The following is a 26,903-nucleotide window of genomic DNA, read 5'->3' as shown; positions in this document are numbered from 1 at the left end:
AAACACACAGTACAGTGCTCCAAAAGATAGTAGCTATTAATATGGTATGTTAGCAATAGAGCTCCATATTCTTTTGTGCATGAAATACAAAGAAAACAAGTAGCACTGGTAACAACACATTTATTTACGTACCCTGTTGTGTGACCGGGAGGTGTTTTTCACTTTCCAATAATTGATTCGGTTATAACAATTAAAATTCCAGAAGGTAAACTAGTAATTTATTGTTGCTCATAAGCATAGGTAAACAGACATGGTACCACAATAAAGGAATCTTAAACACTTCTAACCTTTTGGAATAGGTTTGAATATGGACCAATATACTTTGCCAATGGACCTAATAGATTACCAATATACTTCTAAATGTCATGGTTCTCTTCAGACACAACAGAAGAAATCTGGATCTAATTTTTAAACTTCAGAAATTTAACCAAGATGCTTAGGAAGATGCAAAAGGACGGCAGTACTTAAGCCTGTCATATTTATCACCAATATAACTGTATTGCTATTAAAAGTAAAATCATGGTAGGGAGCAGCCAACTAATTGCTAGTCTCAGTTCATAGATTTAGTATTTTTTGAAAATAATTCACCTCAGATGGCAGGCTATACAAGTTTAAAGTAGTTTTAACTTAACCTTTTGTGTACTAGTGAAAGCAATTCAGATAGATCCCAAGTCAAAGAACCGAACAGTGTATCAAGTTGGGTTTCATATCAGAAATCAGCCATTTCCAAACAACTGCATCGTATAGGACGTTTTCTTTCAGACTGCCTTTTATTCCTGGCTTCAAATCTTACTCACAGTATATGTTTTTAGAGAGTTTGGTAAGTGTAACAAATGGGTACTCATTGCTAGAGCAGGATATAAGAATGTGCTGATCACCAAGTATGAGATTTACATTACATTAAATTAAAATTATATAATGTTGGAAATAGACAATATAGGGAGTTCCCGGATCCTAGAAAATATTATGGCTAAGGAAACAGAGAACTCAAGAAAGGAATCTACCTCCAAGAAACTAATTCAGTATAGTAAAATAGAATTAAGTGCCCTGTCTCAGGAAAAAGTTTATTAAGAATAAGGAACAAGTGGGACATCATACATCGTTTCTTTGGAGATTAAAGTGCAGGCTATGAAATGGCATATAAAATAATGCGTAAAATAGTGCAATCTTAAGGTGCCATTATTTTTATTACACATAGCCTAGTTTTATGTCCATTTTCTCTCAAAAATCCAGCTGTAGTGACACCTTTTAGCTTATTAATTTAGGCATTACTTATACTGTTTTACCCACCTTTGGGGCTACATAGAATATTTTAACATTTTTAACACGTAGAATAATTGCGCATACATCTTGAAACTACTAAATAGAGATTAAGGCAAGCCCCTGTAAAGTTCAGTACTCCAAAAAGTGTTTTACAAAAAAATTGCTTCCCAAATCAGTGGCTTTTGACCTGATGGTACCCCAATAGTCTTTAAAACTATTTTAAAGTATAATGACTCTCAATACATTTGCGTTTGCTCCATTATTTCCAGGCTCTGTACAGGAGTTTGAAAAACAACAGGTTCTATAACCTCAGAATCTGTGAAAACCAGTTAAGCCAAGTGCATGTGGGAGATAAGCAGAGGATCCGGCTGGGGTGGGGGTAAGGTCAGCCGTTTCTGTCTCTTAGGCATGCCTTTTCACATTGCTATCCATGTGGGTAGCGCTGTACCAGAATACATTTCTATGTGGGAAGGACCCATTAACATGGAGACGTCTCCTCTGAAAAACAGCCAAGGAAGATGACGGGAATACTTTAAGAAATGTTGCACTAAGACAACGCAATATTAGCAACACACAGTATTTAAATACCTGACTTAAAATGCAGGGCAGAATGGTTCTCTCAGGAGGTTAATTTACAGTTTTCTTGTAACATATGTCAGTTCTAGCTGATCAAAATAATCTGCGGTTTGTTGAACCTTAAATACCATTATGCTATCCATAGGTAAGCATAATGGCTATCAAATAACTGTCCTAACAAGTGGTGAAGGCAATATCCTAACATGTTTTAGCTAAATAGCCTAAGATTTAAGATTTGAACAACCGAACTGTAGTGCTTTATTCTCCTACTGTATGGAACATTCATGCATTAACAAGTACAATGAATTAGCTTTATGAATAGATGATTATAAGTGTATGCAATAGAAATTTGGATTTTGTAATAGAAAATTTACCTTCTAACAGTGTGACTACTTATTACGAAAGCCCTATACACGTTAACTAATGGAAGACTACACGGATGTTTAGGCTATCTAGATGTAGTTTAAAAAGAAATTCAGGAAACTTTCAATAGTTCATGAATGACCATTAAAGAAACAGTCTGGGGCTGTATCCCTTTGATGCATACGGATCACACTCTGTAAATCTGTAAACACATACTTCAATACGTAAAAAAAAAAAGTCTTCCTATGACTGGAAAAGCAGACTAGTAGAGGCCCCGGGTATTCCACCAGGCCTCCTCTAAAGATATGCTAATATGGCTAAATACTATGATTATAAAAATGAGAAGTGCTGAGAAAACGAGTTCCAGACGGGGACTTTTATGGATGACCTTGGCTGACAAATGTTTTTTGGAAATTGTTTTATTTTAAAATTACCTTCCCAACAAACCATGAAACACTTGGATGTTACTTTATGGTTTTTCATTGAAAACATACTACATTGTAAATGGAATTTCAAAGTCAGACATAGAATTGATCAAAATCTAAGGACAATATTATGTAAGGACAATATTAAAAATGGATAGAAAAAGCTTCATTTGGTGAGGTTAATCTAAAGGATGCATAACCATGTCATGGTGGACGGATAAAAAAGGTGATAACCTTGTGCTTTTATTCAACTAAGGTACTTACCAAAACCTTAGGTTTTATACAGGTGTTAAGCTCCCACCTGGAAAGGGACAGTTTTCTATATTACACCTAAATTTACTTTAAATAACTGAAGCCCAAGGCAACAGTTGTTTAAAAGAACTTAACAGTCAAATAGCTACATAATTTAGTAAATTAAAATACAACTAAGACAGTGATAATTGAATGTCTCAAAACTATACAACTGGGGAAAATAACCACTGCACACAATTTGGAGGTTGTTAAAGTGACCACTCACGAGGTTGAACAGTGCAAGACATGCTTTTCCAGTTACAAGCTCAAAATAGGAGTGCAAACAAAATTAAAGCTTTTGTTTAAAGTCGTAGGGTAAGGAAAGCTTGAAACTAATATTAAAAAGCTTCCCTCAAGGTCATCCTCCAGAAATGAAATAATCAAAATGCTTTTTCATGGTACAATTTTCCTCAATGAACTTTGCTGCAATGGCAAAACTGCATCCCGCAAGTCGAGTCCCCTACTCACTCACCACATCTGATCAATGATCACATGGTGGTGAGCAAAGAGGAGTATTAGCTCCCAGAGGTCCAATATTGATAGAAAGAGCCTTGAAATTTGGGGTTCTGCCTTAGCCAGTGTACCTGAACCCTACAGAGAACAGATAAAGCAATGGGCTTTAATAGTCTCTTGTTCCTATAAAACTGGAGGACAAATGGATGAACAATTCCCCCTCTAGAGGCAAGCTGTTGCGGTGGAAGATGTTAAGCGTTTAAATAAACTAAGACGCCGCTCTAAAAAGTGGAGAAGTATAGAGGTTCAAGATCAATACCAGTGCAAGAGCTTTTTAAGTGAGTTGACTAGGCAATGCATGCATCCATCCATGCAAATGTAGGACATGGCCCCCAAAGAGAATTGAAAACATGTATAACAGCTGGGTAAGTTCCTTGCCAGTAGTTTATAAAAATATATAGTCAATACTGTAGAGGCTCCTTCTACAGTCAATACTATGGAAGTCCATTTTAGTTACCCATTACTTCAATACCAAAAAGCATTAACTACTTTTCAGACATTCCAGACAAAGGTCACTTATAACAAAAAGACGACTTAAAAAAAAAAGAACCAAGATAGTGTCCATTTAGAAAGTAGGTCTTTTCTTTCAAGTGAACAGGACATTTTCTGTATTAAACTTAACTTCTAGTCTGTCAAGACTGGGTTTAAGATCCTTACGTATGTATGTGCATATATGCAGAAACAAATTAACTTACTTTCAACATTATCTGCACAGAAAAAAGTTAACTCCTCAAAACATGATAGAACAGGTCTGGTTAGTACAAATCTATTGCAAAGTAAAAAGATTCTGTGCATCAGTTCAATCAGGAGAAGCAGGAAAACAATGTCCCAACCATAAGAGTTCAAGTTTAAGTTGTGTTCTGAAAGCCTAGAAGCTTAAGGGACACCATGTTGCTCACAGTATCCTGATATGCATAACTGCTTAAGCTACTAAGCTGTGTCTTCCTCTGGAACTAGAACCACATTCCAATTTACTTTCTATTCCGAAGACGTTTAGATTTCCTAAGAGAGTCTATGGCTTCCGTGGCCTTTTTTCGTTTCCGAGGAGACTCCTCATTCTGCCCGGACCCTGAGGAATTTCCTACAGCACTTTCCATTACTTCTCGTAGTTTGCGTTCTAGCTCTGCCAACCGTGCATTTTGTTCACCTATGATCTGGGTCTGCTCTAGCAGTTTCTGGTCCTGGTCTTGAAGCTGTTTTTGCTGTTCTTGCACTTTGGTGCGAAGCTCAGAAATTTCACGCCTGAGAACAGTCACGCCAGCACCATTTGTTTTAACCTGCTGCTGGAGTTTGGTAACCTCTTGTCTTGAAGGATTTTGCTTGGAGAAGAGCTGCATTGTTGTTAGGGCTGCAGACGGTCCTGGAACTGTGGAGGAATAATTCAAAAGGGTCAGTCACTTAAAATGTTTCTCTACCAGTAATACTTACACTTATTTAAAAACGGAATACCCTTATTATGTCACTTCTGATAATTTCTTCTTCTTTGCAATCCATTTGGTCAATTGGGTTAATCATCATAATTTAACACCTTATTTTAAGTATAAATGAGTTTAAATTCTGATTCTCCTGCTCATGTGGCAGTAGGTAGACTGCCAGGAAACGGAGAAGGGCATTTAATGGCATAAACTTGAATTTAAAATACTGTACAATATTTTTAGAACCTAGTAACAAAATACAAGCAGTAAAATCAGAAAATAATAATTTTTTTTTTTTTTGAGACAGAGTCTCACTCTATTGCCCAGGCTGGAGTGCAGTGGCGTGATCTCGGCTCACTGCAAGCTCCGCCTCCTGGGTTCACGCCATTCTCCTGCCTCAGCCTCCCAAGTAGCTGGGACTACAGGCGCCCGCCACCACGCCCGGCTAATTTCTTTTCGTATTTTTAGTAGAGACGGGGTTTCATCATGTTAGCCAGGATGGTGTGGATCTCCTGACCTCGTGATCTGCCCGCCTCGGCCTCCCAAAGTGCTGGGATTACAGGCATGAGCCACTGCGCCCAGCCAGAAAATAATTATTTTCTATCTAATTCACATAACAAACTATAAACTTTCAAGTTAGAAGTACACACCTACAGGTTGCACGTTTCTAATCCAGAAATCTGAAATCCAAAATCTGCAACTTCTTGAGCACCAACATGATGCTCAAGGAAATGCTCATTGGAGCATTTTGGATTGTGGGTATGCGGATAAGAGATTGTGCAGCCAGTAAGTATAATGCAAATATTCCAAAATCTGAAAAAAAGCCGAAATCTGAAACACTTCTGGTCCTAAGAAATTCGGATAAGGGATACTCAGCCTGTATCGTGTTCTTAAGTTCACTCTGCACTTAAGTTATATACAAAGGCTTCAACTTTAGGCAAATGATAGGGACTCCATTAAACAGTGGGTTACATCATACATTATGACCACAGAGAATTCCTGACATGGTGTAGGAAGGCCTTGGACCTATTCTTTTAGGAATAATTAGAATGTAACACAAGCATAAAAATAACTATTTTAAACAAAGAACCTACTTCCTTTTAAACTCATCTACTGAAGGTTTTCTAAAAGAACCAGATGGGTCCATTACTATCCTAAACCCATAATGTTAATCTTCTCCTTGCACATCTAAATAACTGTATTTCCTTTATGGATGCATTCTTCTTTCCCTCTCTGCTTATCCATATCCAACTTCTACTTATTCACCAAGGCTTAAATCAATCGTTACTTCCTGTGATGTTTCCATCAGACCAGCCAACACTGATCTTATCTACCTTAAAATTGTTTCTCTGCTCTCATTTGACATTTAATTGCACATTGCCTTATTTGTTTTGCCTATGATAATTTAACTTCAAGTCTGGGTATATCTTACCTTTTGAAATAGTAAGATCCTTGAGAGCAGACACCACGTATTACACTTCTTTTTAGTCTCCACAGGACACAGTACAGTGCTGTGCACATAATAGGTACTCAATAAATAACAGATACATTAATGCTGAGATGTGTAGGCTTTATTACTCAATTACAGAAAGCCACTCGGTTGCCTCACTGAGTACTACAGGGAGCTAACTAATCTGAACAAAACAAAAAGTTTTACTAAATTCTTTCCTAATTTAAAGTACTTGCCAGAGTTAGGGACATTAAATAATTTAGTCTTTCAGTAGATAAAGGCACAAATCTCTAGGAGCCAATATACTTTTGCAAAAACAGTTATTTAGCACAGATGAAGTGATACTGTTCAAAATAGCCTTATGAACCCTTTCTTTTAAAGTAGCAGCCGGGTGTGGTGGCTCATGCCTGTAATCCCAGCACTTTGGGAGGCCGAGGCAGGCGGATCACGAGGTCAGGAGTTCAAGACCAGCCTGAACAACATGGTGAAACCCTGTTTCTACTAAAAAATACAAAAATTAGCCGGGCGTGGTGGCACACGCCTGTAATCCCAGCTACTCAGGAGGCTGAGGCGGAAGAATTGCTTGAACTTGGGAGGCGGAGGTTGCAGTGAGCAGAGGTCATGCCATTGCACTCCAGCCTGGGCGACAGAGTGAGACTCCCTCTCAAAAAAAATAAAAAATAAAAAATAAAAAATAAAGTAGCAGGCAGACACTTTGGGGGCTGAAATAATTCACCAAATATGTCCCTGAAGAGTTTTTGGCATTTTATCTGGTATATTTGTTTTTTAAAAAATGAATATTAATTCATCAGAAACATAAAAAAATATAGATGGTCCTCAAATTACAATGGTTTAATGATTTTTTTTTTTTTTTTGAGACGGAGTCTCACTCTGTTACCCAGGCTGGAGTGCAGTGGCGTGATCTTGGCTCACCCCAACCTCCGCCTCTTGGGTTCAAGTGATTCTCATGCCTCAGCCTCCCTAGTAGCTGGGACTACAGACATGCGCCACCACGCCTGGCTAATTTTTTTTTTTTTTTTTGAGACGGAGTCTCGCACTGTCACCCAGGCTGGAGTGCAGTGGCACGATCGATCTCGGCTCACTGCAAGCTCCACCTCCTGGGTTCATGCCATTCTCCTGCCTCAGCCTCCTGAGTAGCTGGAACTACAGACACCCGCCACCGCGCCCAGCTAATTTTTTGTATTTTTAGTAGAGATGGGGTTTCACCATGTTAGCCAGGAAGATCTCCATCTCCTGACCTCGTGATCCGCCCGCCTTGGCCTCCCAAAGTGCTGGGATTACAGGCATGAGCCACTGTGCCTGGCCAATTTTTTGGTATTTTTTAGTAGAGACACGGTTTTACCATGTTGGCCAGGCTGGTCTTGAACTCCTGACCTCAGGTGATCGGCCTGCCTTGGCCTCCCAAAGTTCTGGGATTACAGGCGTGAGCCACCGCGCCCAGCCAACTTAATGATTTTTTGACTTTACGATGGTATGGAAGTGATAGACATTTAGTAGAAACTGTACTTCAGGTATCCACAGAACCATTCCGTTTTTCACTTTCAGTACAATAGAAAATGAATTCAGTAAATTACACAAGGATGCTTTATTATAAAATAGGCTTTGCTAGATAATTTTGCCCAACTGTAACCTAAGGAAGTGTTCTGAGCATGTTTAAGGTAGGTTAGGCTAAGCTATGATGTTTGATAGGTTCGTGTATTAAGTGCATTTTTTGACTTACAATATTTTCTACTTATGATGGGTTTATCAGGATGTAACCCCATCGTAAATTAAGGAGCATCTGTATGTAACTTTTCACCTTGAACTCCTGGGCTGAAACGATCCTCCCGCCTCAGTCTCCCAAAGTGCTGGGACCACAGGCGTGGGCCACTGCGCCTTGTCCAGCAATCCTATTTCCTTTTTTTTTTTTTTTTGAGATGGAGTTTTGCTCTTGTTGCTCAGGCTGGAGTGCAATGGCGTGAATCTGGCTCACTGCAACCTCTGCCTCCCAGGTTCAAGTGGTTCTCCTGCCTCAGCCTCCAGAGTAGCTAGGATTACAGGTGTGCGCCACCATGCCCAGCACATTTTTGTATTTTTAGTAGATACGGGGTTTCACCATGTTGGCCAGGGTGGTCTTGAACTACCGACCTCAGGTGATCCACCAACTTTGCCCTCCCAAAGTGCTGGGATTACAGGTGTGACCCACTGCGCCTGGCCGGGCCCAGCTATTCTATTTCTAATAAGTTTATTGTAAGTCAATATGGATATGTGCAAAGATTTAGTCACAAGACCGCTCAGATTGTTCTTCAGAGTATAAGTACTGAAAAGCTAGAAACAAGAAATGAGCCTAACTAGTGGATTAGTTGTGTAAGTTATGGTTGATAATCCAATCTCATTAAAAATGATGCTGCCAATAAACAACTACTAACACAGAAAAGTTCAAGACACTTGTTAAGTAGAAAAAAACTGGAAGCAAGTTACAAAATTATGTACAAGCATGATTATAAAGTAGAGATACCTGGAGGAGAGCCCATGAGTCTTCCAGAAACATCTGATCCTGGTAATTTCCTCTTTAAAATTGGAACAATCTTTTCATCAAAGTACTCCATTGCCATAGAGGATATATCCCTTAATTCTTGAAGTACTTCATGAGCTCGCTGAGGGGCTCTGGTAGAATTGACATATCTCAACACACGATAAATCTCATCAATCACCTAAAATAATGAATTCTCATTAGCACTTTAGATTTTTCTTTTTTAATAAAGAAAATAGCTAAACAGGCAGAGAAGTAACTGCTTGTTTTGCAATTCCGGTAAAGACCTGTAGGGTGATTTAAGTGATGTACTGGCCACTGATGAATATTGCTATTTACAACACATGGCTTTTGGGCTTGTTACAGTACTTTTTTTTTTTGAGACAGAGTTTCACTCGTTGCCCAAGCTGGAGTGCAGTGGTGCCATCTCAGCTCATTGCAACCTCTGCCTCTTGGGTTCAAGCAATTCTCTGCCTCAGCCTCCTAAGTAGCTGGGATTACAGTCACCCGCCATCACGCGTGGCTAATTTTTTGTATTTTTAGTAGAGACGGGTTTCATCATGTTGTCCAGGTTGGTCTCAAACTCTTGACCTCAGGATCCACCCACCTCAGCCTCCCAAAGTGCAAGGATTACAGGTGTGAACCACTGTGCCCGGCCTGTTACATACTTCATACTTGCATTTATTAAGCACCTTTTATGTATCAGGTACTATGTTGGGACTGAGGAATCAGGATGAATAAAATAAAGCTTCTAACCCTGAAGGAAATCACAGTGTAACTGGGGAAGATATGTGTGTACATAAGTGATACAAACAGGTATACAAATTGCTATAGACACTAGAGGACTAAACTAAGAAATTAAATCCTGTATGGGAGCTGGGGTAGGGCTGGAGATTGCCCAAACCCATTTTATTAATCCTCCAAACCTGAATCTGTTCCCCTAAGCTGCAGGGACTCAGTGTGATTTCTCTGCTCTTTTTAATACTGCCCCCATGTGCTCTATCCCTTTAAGTTTTGTTTCTCTGAGACTTGTTACGGATTGGAATGAAGTCTTGTCACTTCCTTGTCACCACCAAAAGGTAGCAGAAGATCCTTTTTTGTTTTAATGATAATTGTAATGGGGAGAACACCTAACTATCTTGCTGGAACAGTAAGTCAACCTTCCTTAGGCATTTGTGATATTAGCTTTCATCTCGGTGAGGTTATCCTTAATTCTTCCCTGTGGCTTCAGCATAGACCTGAAGATAAAATTCCTTTTTTTTTTTTTTAGGATGGAGTCTCACTGTGTTGTCCAGGCTGGAGTGCAGTGGCACAATCCTGGCTCACTGTCACCTCCAACCATAGGGTTCAAGTGATTCTCCTGCCTCAGTCTCCTAAGTAGCTGGGATTACAGACATGTGCCACCACACCTGGCTAATTTTGAATTTTTAGTAGAGATGGGGTTTCACCATGTTGGCCAGGCTGGTCTTGAACTCCTAACTTTAGGTGATCCACCCTCCTTGGCCTCCCAAAGTGCTGGGATTACAGGTGTAAGCCACCATGCCCGACCTAAAATTCCTATTTCTAAAGACCCCAATCTGGATGACATCTATGGGCCCTTAACCTCATAAGAACTGAGGGTTAATCAACCAAACCATTCTGTCACCAAAATCTCAAACAACCTGGCATCCCACATATTCCTCCCACTGCATTTATCTAGCTTGCTCCCAACTCTGGATCAATCTTATAATCCATCTTCCCTTCTCCTTTACTTATTTAGGCTGCTGATCACAGCCAGAGAAACAATCTTGCAGAATCGTATCAGGACAAATTCATAGCCCTTCACGTTTTCTAGACTCTCAGCATAATATGATGATCATTGTTAATGGAGCATGATGTATGCTTAATAAATGTCAGCAAAATCTAACCTTAGGATGTGTCCTTATAAGCCTGAGAAGACATCATAGGAGAGGCCAGGTTTGTGGGCTTGGAGAACTGAACAGGAAATGGCTTGGGCTGAGGTGGTGTACGTAGGCAGATGCAATGGGAGATGAGATGTGTGATTTTGAATCACATGGGACATGTAGGTGATATTTGCTAGCAGGTGGCTTGAGACACAGGATGGGAGTTCAGGAGAGGAATTTTGGATGATGGCTGATTGCCAAAGGAGAAAACACATTTATTTCTGGCAATATTACTATATTATGAGCTCACTTTAGAAGAAGATAACCCCTTTCCCCAATAAAAACTTACTGAACTACTATGTTAGGAACTATATATACAAAGAAATGAAAAATGGAGTACTTTCCCTTGGACTTACAATTTAATTACGTAAGCCTATCATAACTTGTAAGATAAACATTATTCAAGTATTAATTGAGTTCTTATTATGTACTTGTCACTTTTCAAAGTACTGGAGTAAAAAACAGTAAATAAGGATGACAAGATTATCATTCTCATGAAGCTAAACAGGAAAATAATTTAAAGGAGTGCCACATGGAAAAAAGAGGGTAATGTGACAGTTTCTATCAGGAAAGGCAGGAATAACATGAGATGGGTGGTTGGGAAAGGATTCTTTGCCATTTGTAAGGTAAGACTGAAGGATGAGGAAGAACTGATCAATTGAAGATATGGGGAGAAAAGTCTTTCAGGTAGAAATAGTAATGACAGTGGCCCCAAGGTCAGTGTCAGCTTGGCTTGTTCAAGGAGTTCAAGGACTAGAAATAGACAAATTTTATATATACATGTATATCTCCAAAGAGTAAATATTTGTGGAAGCTAGCTACTCAAAGCTTAAAAGTTATATAATATTTATACATAATTAAGAAATAGTTAATAAAATTAAAAATATAAGCCAAAGTAGAAAACCAGTATTTAAAGGGTCCTTCATACTGACTGATATTTTATGTATAGTGCTAGGATATTAATTGACCCATAGTAGTTTTGTGTTTATCAACGTTTTACATATGGGTTATATATAGGAAAAGTACCACAGTACTCCATAATTTTTTGAGACGGAGCTTCGCTTTTGTTGCCCAGGCTGGAAATGACATGGTATTGGTTCACTGTAACCTCCACCTCCTGGGTTCAAGCAATTCTCCTGCCTCAGCCTCCCAAGTAGCTGGGATTACAGGCACCCACCACCAAGCCTGGCTAATTTTTGTATTTTTAGTAGAGACAGGGTTTCACCATGTTGGCCAGGCTGGTCTCAAACTCCTGACCTCAGGTGATCTGCCTGCCTTGGCCTCCCAAAGTGCTGGGATTACAGGCATAAGCCACTGCACCTGGCCTTCCATAATTTTTAAATGTTGTCCCCAAAGGCTAATATGTTGCATCTATAGATACAAACTGGCCATCAGCCCTTTGAACTAAATCAAGTCCCCCACCTTTTTGCCCCAGGGCTTTTGCACATGCTGATCCCTTTCCTGGAATGCCATCCCTGTGTATCTCCCTCACTTCAAATTCCTTAGTTATACACGAGGTCACAGTAACACTGTACTTTCTCAGAAGTCTTTTCTGAACCCTCCTCCAGTTTAAATCATGTTAACATCTTCATTCAACCCTTTATTCCCCTTCAGAATACACATTACAATTTGTAAGTACATCTTTTTGTAATTTCTATCTTCCCTATAATGTAGTAAACTCTATGACAGAAGAGATCATACCATGTTTCACTGTCAGATCCCCAGAGCCTAGCAGCATCTGGCACATGGCAGATACTCAGTAAATAAGGGGTAAAGATGGTTAAGTATATTAATTGTTTAACATTAATTGATACATCTAAACAAAACTGTTTAAGGGCAAATGACAGGGTTAATTCAACACAAGAATTTGTTTTTTGGCTGGGCGTGGTGGCTCATACCTACGGTGCCAGCACTTTGGGAGGCCGAGGTGGGAAGACTGTCTGGGGACAGGAGTTTGAGACCAGCCTGGGCAACACTGTGAGCTCTGTCGCTACAAAAAATTAGAAAATTAGCTGTGCACATGCCTATAGTCCCACGAGCTGTGATCAGTCCAGGTGATGGGGCAAGACTGTCTCAAAAAAAAAAAAAAAAAAAAAAAACATTATATGGTTTTTGAGAAGTCAGATCATTATGTTTTGAACACAAAGGTCATAGTAAACAAGATCTCTATTGAGACGGACTTGTAAAAATACATAATACTTAAAATAGTACTTATATGTTTAATAAAATACCCACAGCCTTATTAATATACCTCTAGATATTATATGTTTATAAATACTGGTAGACAGAAGAATATTTATAGTGTATTTGAGCTAGAATAGGACTGTTGTAATGGTATAGGCATAAGACATAGATCCTATCCAGTGAAAGATGACTCCACGAAAGACCCATAAACAGCAAAGCAAAACTCCGACTGTAATAAGTTCAATGTATAAGCAAAGTGCTGTGTGAAAACAGAGTAGAGATTAAGATCCAGTTGAGAGAACTGGGTAGGTCTAATGAAGGACATGGTAATGAGGAATAAGTAAAATTTCAACAGGTAAGGGAAGTTAGAGCAGGAGGAAGGTACACCTGGCTAAACAGTGTGGAGTTGAGCACAGGGATGATGTGGATGGATAGGTGATAGGATAGCAATTCAACATTTATACAGTAGTTATGCAGTACTATCATGTACCAAGCATTTACTCTAGGGTGTTTCTTTTCTTTTTTTTTTTTTTTTTTCTTTTTTTGAGACGGAGTCTTGCTCTGTCGCCCAGGCTGGAGTGCAGTGGTGCGATCTTGGCTCACTGCAAGCTCCGCCTCCCAGGTTCATGACATTCTTCTGCCTCAGCCTCCTGAGTAGCTAGGACTACAGGCACCCGCCACCACACCTGGCTAATTTTTTTCTTTTTTTTTTTTTGTATTTTTAGTAGAGACAGGGTTTCACCGTGTTAGGCAGGATGGTCTTGATCTCCTGACCTCATGATCCGCCTGCCTCGGCCTCCCAAAGTGCTGGGATTGCAGGCGTGAGCCGCCGTGCCTGGCCGTTTCTTAACATATATTATAAAATTAGTCTTTTTCCATGATACTTATTCTTCAGAATAACTTTCATATCAAGATATCCTACAGGGATTGCTAACTGACAGTAAATTATTAGATCGGTTCCAAAGTAACTGTGTTTTGCCATTAAAAGTAATGTGAAAATACATCTATAATTCGTGAAATATTATCTTTACTGTAGTCTTCTAAATGTAGTGTAAAAGCAAGTTCACTCTTTCCATTTGCCCCAGTCTTCCATTAAAAAAGAACATTTAAAAATCTTACTGTATAGAGATTATTTTAGTCAAATGGGATAATCTATGTTTTCAATAAAATTCAAAATAGTTTCTTTTCTTTGTCCAAAAGCTTTAAGCAGAGGATAAGGTGAAGGAAAGTATGTGTGTGAGAACCATACTGCTTCTACCATTCAGAGTTTTAAGTGGCTGCCATGGCTTTAGAGGTATATATTAAGAAAGCAAGGTATTTAACAAATTTTCAAAACAGTTCATTTTCTGAGTAGATTTAATCTTTTTTTTTTGGCAAATTACATTAACAAGAATGTAATGGTATGAGTTTTGAGGTCTAGTGGAAAGACCACAGGCCTTAGGAAGGTCACTTAAACTCTTAATGGCTGTTTCTACACCTTTCAAATGATATACCACATGTTGAACCTTACCCAGGCTGTAAGAAGTAAAATAGTCAGTCCCTCCGCATCCTCAGGGGTTTGGGTCCAGGACCCACATTGCCAAAATGTGTGTGTGCTCAAGTCCTTTATATAAAATGGCATAGTATTTGCATATAACCTAGATCACCTCTAGATTACCTACACTACCTAATACCATGTCAAAGCTTTGTAAATGGTAGTTACATTGTACTATTTTAAAATCCATATTTTAAAAACAGCTGTGGTTTTAAAAATTGTTTTTCTTCTTCTTCTTTTTTTTTTTTTTTTTTTGACACAGTCTCGCTCTGTCGCCCAGGCTGGAGTGCAGTGGCATGATCTCGGCTCACTGCAACCTCTGCCTCCTGGGTTCAAGTGATTCTCCTGCCTCAGCCTCCCGAGTAGCTGGGACTACAGGCGCTTGCCACCACGCCCAGCTAATTTTTGTATTTTTAGTAGAGACGCGGTTTCACCATATTGGTCAGGCTGGTCTTCAACTCTTGGCCTTGTGATCCGCCTGCCTCGACCTGCCAAAGTGCTGGGATTATAGGCGTGAGCCACCGTGCCCGGCAATTGTTTTTCTTCTCTAAATATACATATATATTTTTTGACAGAGTCTCACTAAATATTTTCTATCCACGGTTGGTTGAATCCATGAATGTGGAACCCACGAATACAGAGCTGACTACAGGTTATAAAAAATATTTTTGGCCAGGCGCAGTGGCTCACACCTGTAATCCCAGCACTTTGGGAGGCCGAGGGCGGATCACGAGGTCAGGAGTTCGAGACCAGCCTGGCCAATATGGTGAAACCCTGTCTCTACTAAAAATACAAAAATTAGCCATGCATGGTGGCACATGCCTATAGTCCCAGCTACTCGGGAGGCTGAAGCAGAAGAATCGCTTGAACCCAGGAGGCAGAGGTTGCAGTGAACCCAGATCGTGCCACTGTACTCCAGCCTGCGTGACACAGCAAGACTCAGTCTCCCAAAAAAAAAAAAAAAAATTTTTTTTTAGTTTTATAAAAGTACAGTACAGGCTGTGGCTGGTGGCTTATGCCTGTAATCTCAGCACTTTGAGAGGCCAAGGGAGGCAGGAGTTCAAGAGCAACATAGCTAGAAACAGTCTCTACAAAAATTAAAAAGTACACCATCACATTTCTAACACACAGTAGAAGTACCACGCTTATGTCTAAAATGATACAGTAACAAATTATATACGATGAATATCATTTAGGCCTTTAGACTACTGTGGGTGAGAAATAATTTTTTAATCTGCTGTTTAGCAAACAAAGCTCCTGCTAGAATATTGAACCTCATAAATGCTCATTTTTTTCTCATTTTTCATCTGTCTTTTTGTTGTACTTGAGATTTCCTTAACTTTCCCTTCCACCCCTTTTATTTAAAAAAAAAATTTCCTCCATATTTTAAAAACTTAAGTGCATCTAAAATTTTCTAAATATTATTTTTAATTTTTTTTTTTTTTTTGGAGACAGAGTCTCACTCTATTGCCCAGGCTGGAGTGTGGTGGTGTGATCCCGGCTCACTGCAACCTCCGCTTCCCAGGTTCAAGTGATCCTCCTGCCTCAGCCTCCTGAGTAGCTGGGAATACAGGCGAGTGCCACCACGCCCGGATAATTTTTTTTTTTTTTTTTTGAGAAGGAGTTTAGCTATTGTTACCCAGGCTGGAGGGCAATGGCACAATCTCAGCTCACCGCAACCTCCACCTCCCGGGTACAAGCAGTTCTCCTGCCTCAGCCTCCTGAGTAGCTGGGATTACAGGCTTGCACCACCACACCTGGACAATTTTGTATTTTTAGTAGCGACGGGTTTCTCCATGTTGGTCAGGCTGGTCTCAAACTCCCGACCTCAGGTGATCCACCTGCCTTGGCCTTCCAAGTGCTGGGATTACAGGTGTGAGTCACTGAGCCTGGCCCATGCCCGGATAATTTTTGTACTTTTAGTAGAGATGGGGTTTCACTATGTTGGCCAGGCTGGTCTCGAACTCATGACCTCAGGTGATCTGCCCGCATCAGCCTTCCAAAGTGCTGGGATTACAGGTGTGAGCTACCAGGCCTGGCCTCAATATTCTTTATATGGCATGTATGTTTGAATACGGTTATGTGCTGCATCATGATGTTATGGTCAATGACCAACCATATATGAGGGTCATTCTGTAAGATTATAATGGAGTTGGAAAATTCCCATCGCCTAGTATTTACTATATTATACAGAAGTCCTCATTTTAATGTTGATAGGTTCTTGAAAATCCAGACTTTAAGTGAAATGACATGTAATGAAACCAATTTTATCATAGGCTAATTAATATAAACAAGTGTTAAGTTCCTAAGGCATAGTTCTGGTCATGAAAACCACCAAACCTCTAAATGAAGACCTAAAACACTTCCTTTTTTTTTTTTTTTTTTGAGATGTAGTCTTGCTCTGTTGCCCAGGCTGGAGTGCAGTGGCGCGATCTCAGCTCACTGAAACCTCTGCCTCGCTGGTTCAAGCGATTCTCCTGCCTCAGCCTCCGAGTAGCTGGAACTACAGATGCCCGCCATCACGCCCGGCTACTTTTAGTATTTATTTATCTATTTTTTAGTAGAGATGGGGTTTCACCATGTTGGCCAGGCTGGTCTTGAACGCCTGACCTCAAGCGATCCACTCGACTCAGCCTCCCAAAGTGCTAGGATTATAGGTGTGAGCCACCGCGCCCGGCCCCTAAAACACTTCTCATATCAAACACTGAAATAAATGTGAACTATACACACATTTAAGAAAGATTAATAAAAACAAATAAGATAATGTATCCAATTTTTGGTCCATCAGTGAGCTATGGCAGTCATCATGGTGTGGGTTACTTCAGGGAATACATGTTTGTAAAGCAAAAATTTTAAGGAGCACCTCCTACCAACATGTAGTTCAGAAACAAACAATAACAAATAGGAGGGCTTGTTTTTTGTTTTTTGAGATGGAGTCTTGCTCTGTCACCAGGCTGGAGTGCAGTGGTGGCACGATCTCGGCTCACTGCAACCCCCACCTCCCGGATCAAGTGAGTCTCCTGCCTCAGCCTCCCAAGTAGCTGGGACTACAGGCACACACACCCACGCCCAGCTAATTTTGGTATTTTTAGTAGAGATGGGGTTTCACCATGTTGGCCAGGATGGTCCCGATCTCTTGACCTCGTGATCCACACACCTCCGCCTCCCAAAGTGCTGAAATCATAGGTGTGAGTCACTGCACCTAGCCTTGTTTTTTTTTTGAGACAGGGTCTTCGCCCTGTTGCCCAGGCTGGAGTGCAGTGGCATGACCACATCTCGCTGCAGCCCTGACCTCCTGGGCTAAAGCGATCCTCTCACTTCAGTATCCTGTGTAGCTGTGACCATAGGTGTGTGCCACCATGCCTGGCAATTTTTTTTTTTCTGTAGAGACGAGGTCTCCCTATGTTGCTCAGGCTGGTCTTGAACTCCTGGTCTCAAGTGATCCTCCTATCTTGGCCTCCCAAAGTGCTGGGATTACAAGCATGAACCACCACACCTGGCCCATTCATTCATTCCTTTTTTTCTTTTGAGACATAGTTTCATTCTGTTTCCCAGGCTGGAGTACGGTGGCGCAACCTCAGCTCACTGCAACCTCCATCTCTGGGTCCAAGTGGTTCTTGTGCTTCAACCTCCCGAGTAGCTGGGATTACAGGTGCATGCCACCATGCCTGGCTAAATTTTGTATTTTTAGTAGAGATGGGGTTTCACTGTCTCTACTGGCCAGGCTGGTCTCAAACTCCTTACCTCAAGTGATCCACCCGCCTCAGCCTCCCAAAGTGCTGGGATTACTGTGTGAGCCACCATGCCTGGCTATTCATTCATTTTTCTTTTTCTTTTTCTTTTTTTTGAGATGGAGTCTTGCTCTGTCGCCCAGGCTGGAGTGCAGTGGCGCGATCTCGGCTCACTGCAAGCTCCGCCTCCCGGGTTCATGCTGTTCTCCTGCCTCAGCCTCCCAAGTAGCTGGGACTACAGGTGCCCGCCATCACACCTGGCTAATTTATTTATTTTTTGTATTTTTAGTAGAAATGGGGTTTTACCGTGTTAGCTAGGATGGTCTCGATCTCCTGACCTCGTGATCTGCCCGCCTCGGCCTCCCAAAGTGTCGGGATTACAGGCGTGAGCCACCACGCCCGTCCTATTCATTCATTTTTCAATCTGCTTATTCTAGTTCAGGGTTGCAGGTGGCTGGAGCCCATCCTAGCAGCTCAGGGCACCAGGTCGTTATCCACCCTGGCCAGGATGCCATCTCATTGCAGGGCACCCTCACACCCACACTCACTCAGACTGGGACCACTAAGACATGTCAATGAACCTAACAGGCACAGCTCTGAGATGTCGGAGGAAATCAGAGTGCCCAGAGAAAACTCATGCAGATACATGGAGAATGCACAAACTCAACAGACAGTGGCCCTGGCCGGGAACTGATTTTTTTTTTCTCTTTCTCTTTTTTTTTTTTTTGAGACAGAGTCTCACTCTGTCACCCAGGCTGGAGTGCAGTGGCACGATGTTGGCTCACTGCAACCTCCATCTCCTGGGTTCCACACCACTGCACCCGGCTAATATATGTATTTATTTAGCTGGGACTACAGGCCTGCACCACCGCACGCTTGCTTGGTTGCTTATTTATTTAAGACAGAGTCTCATTCTGTTATTTACTTATTTATTTATTTATTTATTTCAGAGTCTCTTTCTGTCCCCCAGGCTGGAGTTCAGTGGCACGATTATTTATTTATGACAGAGTGTCTTTCTGTCCCCCAGGCTGGAGTTCAGTGGCAAGATCTTGGCTCACTGCAACCTCTGCCTCCTGGGTTGAAGCGATTCTCATGCCTCAGCCTCCCGAGTGGCTGGGATTACGGGCGCACACCACCAAGCCTGGCTTTTTGTACTTTTAGTAGAGACAGGGTTTCACCATGTTGCCCAGGCCGGTTCAAACTCTTAAGCACAGGCAATCCACCTGCCTTGGCCTCCCGAAGTGCTAGGATTACAGGTGGGAGCCACCGTGCCTGGCAATTTTTTTATTTTTAGTAGAGACAGGGCTTCACCACGTTGGCCAGGCTGGTCTTGAACTCCTGACCTCAGGTGATCCACCCACCTCAGCCTCCCAAAGTGCTGGGATCACAGGCGTGAGCCACTGAGCCCAGCCTGATTTTTTTTTCTCATCAATATTATAACAAAACGACATTTAAGCTAAGTGTTATTACAAAAAAGTCAAGAAGTTAAAACTTAAAGAACTCCTGAGCTCAAATGATCCTCCCACCTTGGCCTACGTGTTGGGATTGATTACAGGCATAAGCCACCGTGCCTGCCTCCCCATTTTTTTTTTTTTTTGAGGCAGCGTCTTGCTCTGTCGCCCAAGCTGGAGTGCAATGGCATAATCTCAGCTCACTGCAACCTCTACCTCCTGGGTTCAAGCGATTCTCCTGCCTCAGCCTCCTGAGTAGCTGGGACTACAGGTGCACGCCACCACGCCTGGCTAATTTTTGCATTTTTAGCAGAGACTGGGTTTTGCCATGTTGGCTAGGCTGGTCTCGAACTCCTGACCTCAGGTGATCCGCCTGCCTCGGCCTCCCAAAGTGCTGGGATTACAGGCGTGAGCCACCATGCCTGGCCCCAAAAACTTAAAAAAAAAAAAAAATTTAATGTGCCTGTAGAGTCCCAGGTACTTGGGAGGTTGAGGTGGGAGGATTGTCTTGAGCCTAGGAGGTCACGACTACAATGAACTGTGGTCATGCCACTGCACTCTAGCCTAGGTGATTCAGCAAGACCCAGTATCCAAAAAAAAAAAAAAAAAAAAAAAAATTAATGTAGCCTCAGTATGCAGTGTTTACAAAGTGTACAGTAATGTCCTAGGCTTTCACATTCACTCACCACTCACTCACTGACTTACCCAGAGAAACTGAGTTTCATTCATGATAAATGCCCTATACAGGTGTACCATTTTTTTATACCCTACTTTTACTGTACCTTTTCTATGTTTAGATATACAAATATGATTGTGTTATAATCACCTACAATAGTCAGTACGGTAACATGCTGTACAGGTTTGTAGTTCAGGAGCAATAGACTATACCATATAGCCTATGTGTGTAAGAACCGTCTAGGTTTGTGTAAATACACTCTATGATGCATGTTCACATGACAAAGTGACCTAACAATGCATCTCTTGGGATGGATCCTCTTTGCTAAATGACGCATGATTGCATCTTTTTTTTTTTTTTTTGAGACAGAGTCTTGCTCTGTCGCCCAGGCTGGAGTGCAGTGGCGCAATCTTGGCTCACTGCAAGCTCCACCTCCCGGGTTCACGCCATTCTCCTGCCTCAGCCTCCCAAGTAGCTAGGACTACAGGCACCCGCCACCATGCCCGGCTAATTTTTTGTATTTTAATTAGAGACAGGGTTTCACCTGTTAGCCAGGATGGTCTCCATCTCCTGACCTCATGATCCGCCCACCTCGACCTCCCAAAGTGCTGGGATTACAGGCGTGAGCCACCGTGCCAGGCCGATTGTATCTTTTTTTCCCCACTATGTCTCGCCCAGGCTGGAGTGCAGTGGCTTGATCTCGGCTCACTGCAGCCTCCACCTCCCAGGTTCAAGCGATTCTCCTATCTCAGCCTCCTGAGTAGCTGGGACTACAGGTGTTTGCCACTACACTTGGCTAATTTTGCATTTTTAGTAGAGAAAGGGTTTCACCATGTTGGCCAGGCTGGCATATCTTTTCTTATTTCTCAGAATATTTTTTTTTTTTTTTTGAGACAGAATCTCATTCTGTTGCCCAGGCTGGAGTGCAGTGGTACGATCTCGGCTCACTGCAACCTCCACCTCCCAGGTTCAAGCGATTCTCCTGCCTCAGCCTTCTGAGTAGCTGGAATTACAGGCACGTGCCACCATGCCCGGCTAATTTTTTGTATTTTTAGTAGAGATGGGGTTTCACCATGTTGGCTAGGCTGGTCTAGAACTCTTGACCTCAGGTGATCCGCCCACCTCAGCCTCCCAAAATGATGGGATTACAGGCATGAGCAATCCTGCCCGGCCTGTTATATTCTCTTTAATATGAAAGCAGACTTTTATTTTTTTTAAAGGCTCATGGCTGTATATATTTATTTTGGGACAAGCATAGTAAAAGGAGAAATGTTCCCAACTAATCTTGATTTTTAAGAGTATCGCCACATTAAAATCAACTTTAAAAGAAACAAAAACATTCTGTAAGCATTAAACTTAAATGGAAGCATATCCCTCAAAATAACTGACCTACGTTCTTCAAAAATGTGATGATCAAGTGACACAAAGAGAGCCTAGGGAACTGTTCCAGATATAAGATTACAGTCCATGCATGGTTCTCGATTACATTCTGTATTAACAAAAAAAATTGCTAGGAAGAGTATTATTGGAATATGTGATGAAACTTGAATATGAACTGTCAACTACAGAACAGTATTACATCAGTGTTACAAATTTCTGATTTTGCTCTCTGTACTGTGGTTAAGTAAGAGTATCCTAGCTTTTAGGAAATACAATGAAATATTTAGGAACTAAGGAGCACAGTATCTCCAACTTATTTTCAAGTGGTTCAGGAAAAAAAAGTATTTATATTTTATTTTCTTGAGACAAGATCTGGCTCTGTCACCCAGGCTGGAGTGCAGTGGAATGATCATAGCTCATTGCAGCCTTGACTGCCCAGGCTCAAGCAATCATCCCACCTCAGCCGCCCAAGTAGCTGGGGCTACAGGTGCATGCCACCACACCCAGCTAATTAATTTTTTTTTAGAGACGGGGGTCTTACTTTGCAGCCCAGGTTGGTCTCGAACTCCTGGCGGCTTCAAGCCATCTGCCCGTCTCAGCCTCCCAAAGTATTAGGATTACAGGCATGAGCCACCACGCCTGGCCAAAATGTATGTATGTATGTATGTATGTATGCATGCATGTATGTATGTATTTCAGACGAAGTCTCACTCTGTCACCAGGCTGGAGTACAGTGGCGCAATCTCGGCTCACTGCAACCTCCGCCTCCTGGGTTCAAGTGATTCTCCTGCCTCAGCCTCCCAAGTGGCTGGGACTACAGGCGTGCCATCAGCCCAGCTAATTTTTATATTTTTAGTAGAGACGGGGTTTCACCATGTTGGCCAGGCTGGTCTCGATCTCTTGATCTTGTGATCTGCCCGCCTTGGCCTCCCAAAGTGCTGGGATTACAGGTGTGAGCCACCGTGCTCGGCCAAAATGTATTTATGAAGAGAAAATAAAAGCAAACAGGATGAAAGGTAAATAACTGCTAGATTTGCAAATAAGCTATATGGGAGCTCCTTGTACTAGTCTTGTAATTTTTGTGTAAACTTGAAATTACAAGAGAATAAAAATTTACACACACAAAAAAAAGAATAAAAAAATTTACCACCACCAATTTTCTTTCCCAGAAAAATAAATACAAGCCAATAATGCCTAATATATAGATTTTTACATCTGTTCAGGGAAATATAGCTTCATGGCCTTATGTAGTCAATTATACTGTAAAAACCCTAATTTTTGGGGACCACTGTGTTTCAATAAGAACAAAAGGTTTACCAGGGCTACTAGTGACAGTTAAGAGCAGAGACTCGGCCGGGCGCAGTGGCTCACACCTGTAATCCCAGCACTTTGGGAGGCTAAGGCGGGCGCATCACAAGGTCAGGAGATCGAGGCCATCCTGGCTAACACGGTCAAACCCCGTCTCTATTAAAAATACAAAAAAACTTAGCTGGGCATGGTGGCACGTGCCTGTAGTCCCAGCTACTCAGGAGGCTGAGGCAGGAGAATTGCTTGAACCCAGGAGGCGGAGGTTGCAGTAAGCCGAGACTCCAGCTGGAGGCTGAGGTGGGTGGATTGCTTGAGTCTAGGCGTTCAAGACAGCCTGGCCAACATGGTGAGACCCCGTCTCTAAAAATATAAAAAAAAAGAAAAAACAAAAAATAAAAAAGAAGAGCAGAGACTATCCACATGTTTTATTTTTTCATTATCATCTCTATGAATGGTTGGTTGCTCAATGCTCACATACGGTTATGTGTCAGTATATGTGAACTGCTGATACTAATATGAGCTTACTGTAAAAAGTGTAACTTCCATGTGTTAGATAGAAGATTTGAGAAATGTATACAGGAGTAAGCCAACATTCTATAACATCTTAGTTCTGAGAGAAGATAAAGAGAATATCAATGTGGTACTTAGGGTTGGCCAACTATACCCCTATTTAGCCTAGGCCTGGTTTTGTAAATAAAGTTTTACTGGAACGCAGGCACAAGCATTCATTTACCACATATTGCACACGGCTGTTTCTCAGAATTGCATAGCTGTCACAGCGAGCACAAGGTTCACAAGGCCAAAAATATTTATGATCTGGCCTTTTACCAAAAAAAGTTTGCTGATTCCTGTCCTAGATAATAGCAAACTTGTAACCTGTCTAAATTCTTTTTTTTTGTGGCAGGGTCTCACTCTGTAGCCCAGGCTGGAGTGCATCAGTGTGATCTCGGCTCACTGCAACCTCTGCCTCCCAGGTTCAAGCGATTCTCCTGCCTCAGTCTCCTGAGTAGCTGGGACTATAGGTGCCTGCCACCACGCCCACCTAATTTTTGTATTTTTAGTATAGACAGGGTTTCACCATGTTGGCCAGGCTGGTCTTGAACTCCTGATCTCAAGTGATTTGCCCGCCTCAGCCTCCCAAAGTGCTGGGATTACAGGTTGTCTGAATTCTTTAGACAGCTTTTAATGCCCTATCAATATAGTCCCCCTGTCAATGGACTCCATTTTAACCCCTCTAGTGAATAAGCCTTTGGTTTTCACTGAGTAGAAGGGCAATGATCTCGCTTGCCTGCAATTGGAGAGGTAACCTGTAGGTTTGAATCATTCTTAACTACAGATTCTCAACCAACCTTCCTGTTATCAGTCCCACTCTTACAGGTGTCTGGCTGGAGCTTTTAACTCTAGAGCTTTCTTTTGTGCAAGGAGTTCCTCTTGGCTTTCCCCACTGTCAGTGTAGGATTTAACTTTCTCAGTTCTGCTAAATCAGTTACCACTTGTTTCTCTACTTTATAGCTTTCAAAATTTTATTGCTACTGTCTTCTCTCCTAATCTTACCATTCTTGTGGATTTCTGTCTTTCTTTTTCTTTTTTCTTTTTTTTTGCTGAGACAGAGTCTCGCTCTGTTGCCAGGCTGGAGTGCAGTGGCATGATCTTGGCTCACTGCAACCTCTGCCTCCCAGGTTCAAGCGATTCTCCTGCCTCAGTCTCCTGAGTAACTGGGTCTACAGGTGCACAACACCACGCCCAGCTAATTTTTGTATTTTTAGTAGAGATGGGGTTTCACCTTGTTGGCCAGGATGGTCTCGATCTCTTGACCTCGTGATCTACCCGCCTTGGCCTCCCAAAGTGCTGGGATTACAGGCATGAGCCACCGTGCCCAGTCCCAACTATTACTTTAAAGGTCCAAAATTTTGGTACATATTTGGCTATCTAATTTAAACTATAATGTTGCTACTACTCAGATTCACTTAAGTGAATGAAATGCTTACTGTAGACCTTAAGTTTGACAAAATGAATGTAGTCTATATAAAACCACAAAAGTTAGTTTTCTTAACAAAGTATAAAAGCTTCTGTGGCCAGGCACAGTGGTTCACACCTGTAATCCCAGCACTTTGGGAGGCCAAGGCAGGCGGATCACTTGAGATCAGGAGTTCAAGGCCAGCCTGGGCCAACATGGTGAAACCTCGTCTCTACTAAAAATACAAAAATTACCTGGCTGTGGTGGTGTGCACCTGTAGTCTCAGCTACTTGGGAGGCTGAGGCATGAGAATCGCCTAAACCTGGGTGGCAGAGGTTGCGGTGAGCCAAGATTGCACCAATGGACTCCAGCCTGGGCGATAGAACGAGACTCCATCTCAAAAACAAAAACAAAAAAGCTTCTGAACTTTTTTTTTTTTCTGGAGACAGAGTCTTGCTCTGTCGCCCAGGCTGGAGTGCAGTGGCATGATCTTGGCTCACTGCAAGCTCTGCCTCCCAGGTTCATGCCATTCTCCTGCCTCAGCCTCCCGAGTAGCTGGGACTATAGGCGCCCGCCACCATGCCCAGCTAGTTTGTTTTTTTTTGTATTTTTAGTAGAGATGGGGTTTCACCATGTTAGCAAGGATGGTCTGGACCTCCTGACCTCGTGATCCGCCCACCTTGGCCTCCCAAAGTGCTGGGATTACAGGTGTGAGCTACCGCGCCCGGCCTAAACTTTTAAGTATATCCCAGAAGCAAGATCTCAGGGAAAACAAGAACAACTTATCATAAACACCATATATTAAATGAAGATTATATGTTAGACTGAAAATTATTTTGTATAATGTTCTTACTTCAGCATGTGGAAATTAAATGCCACATCCTTATATTTTGCAGACAGGATGTGAAAAGTTTAAGCATGAGAAGTATAAAAAAGGGAACACTCATAAAACAATCCAAATAATGCACCTGTACCGGGAGGCAGAGGTTGCTGTTAGCTGAGATTGCCCCACTGCACTCCAGCCTGGGTGACACAGCACGACTCCATCTCAAAAAAAAAAAAAAAAAACGAAAAAAACAAAAAACTGAAGTCAACAAATGGTTTCCAAAAATGACAGGACTCCAGTGGATTTAACATTATTTGTTTGTTTTTGAGATAGAGTCTTGCTTTGTCACCAGGCTGGAGTGCAGTGGCATGATCTCGGCTCACTGCAACCTCCGACTGCCTGGTTCAAGTGACTCACCTGCCTGAGACTCCTGAGTAGCTGGGATTACAGGCACATGCCACCATGCCCAGCTAATTTTCGTATTTTTAGTAGAGACAGGGTTTCGCCATGTTGGCCAGGCTGGTCTTGATCTCCTGACCTTGTGATCTGCCCGCCTCGGCCTCCCAAAGTGTGGGGATTACAGGTGTGAGCCACTGCACCTGGCAACATTATTTGTTTAGACTGTAAACATCACCATTCCAAACACGTGAGCCTGATCAACTAGCACAGAAATTGGTAACTTCTTCTGTACAGGCCAGATACTAAATTTTTCTTTTTCTTTTTCTTTTTTTTTTTTTTGAGACAGAGTCTTGCTCTGTTGCCCAGGTTGGAGTGCAGTGGTGTGATCTTGGCTCACTGCAACCTCCACCTCCCGGGTTCAAGCGATTCTTCTGCCTCAGCCTCGCAAGTATCTGGGATTAGAGGTGCAAGCCACTACAGCCGGCCTGGATCATAAATATTTTAATCTTTGTAGGCCACATGAACTCTGTCACAAACTATTCAACTCTGTTACTTAACAACTGACTGAACTCTCTTTGAAGTTATGATAACTGTGAGATGTTTCTTAGATATTCATCTTTCTAACGAGATATGCAATAAAAACTATGATGCTATATGAAACAAGCTAAGTTCAAAGAACTCAGGA

The 26,903-nt window shown here is 41.8% G+C and overlaps 1 protein-coding gene across 2 annotated transcripts in view; it reads right to left on the bottom strand.

Annotated features, from left to right (window-relative positions):
* Positions 1–103: 103 nt before the first annotated feature.
* FBXO28 (F-box protein 28) overlaps positions 104–26,903 on the bottom strand; it is a 48,174-nt gene continuing 21,374 nt past the window's right edge. The window contains exons 4-6 of one of the 2 annotated variants that reach the window (XM_063708326.1): positions 8,815–9,010; positions 6,279–6,357; positions 104–4,797 (exon numbers count right to left, since the gene is read on the bottom strand). In XM_063708326.1, the coding sequence (XP_063564396.1) occupies positions 4,704–4,797; positions 6,279–6,357; positions 8,815–9,010 (369 nt within the window). In that variant the 3' untranslated portion in view covers positions 104–4,703. The remainder of the gene's footprint in view (positions 4,798–6,278; positions 6,358–8,814; positions 9,011–26,903) is intronic. The other variant, XM_019030915.3, reaches the window with a different exon arrangement.

The sequence above is a fragment of the Gorilla gorilla genome, chromosome 1, assembly GCF_029281585.2.
Source record: "Gorilla gorilla gorilla isolate KB3781 chromosome 1, NHGRI_mGorGor1-v2.1_pri, whole genome shotgun sequence".
Lineage (NCBI taxonomy): Eukaryota > Metazoa > Chordata > Mammalia > Primates > Hominidae > Gorilla > Gorilla gorilla.
The sequence above is the reverse complement of the archived record's forward strand: the minus strand, read 5'-3'. Positions and strand labels throughout refer to the sequence as shown.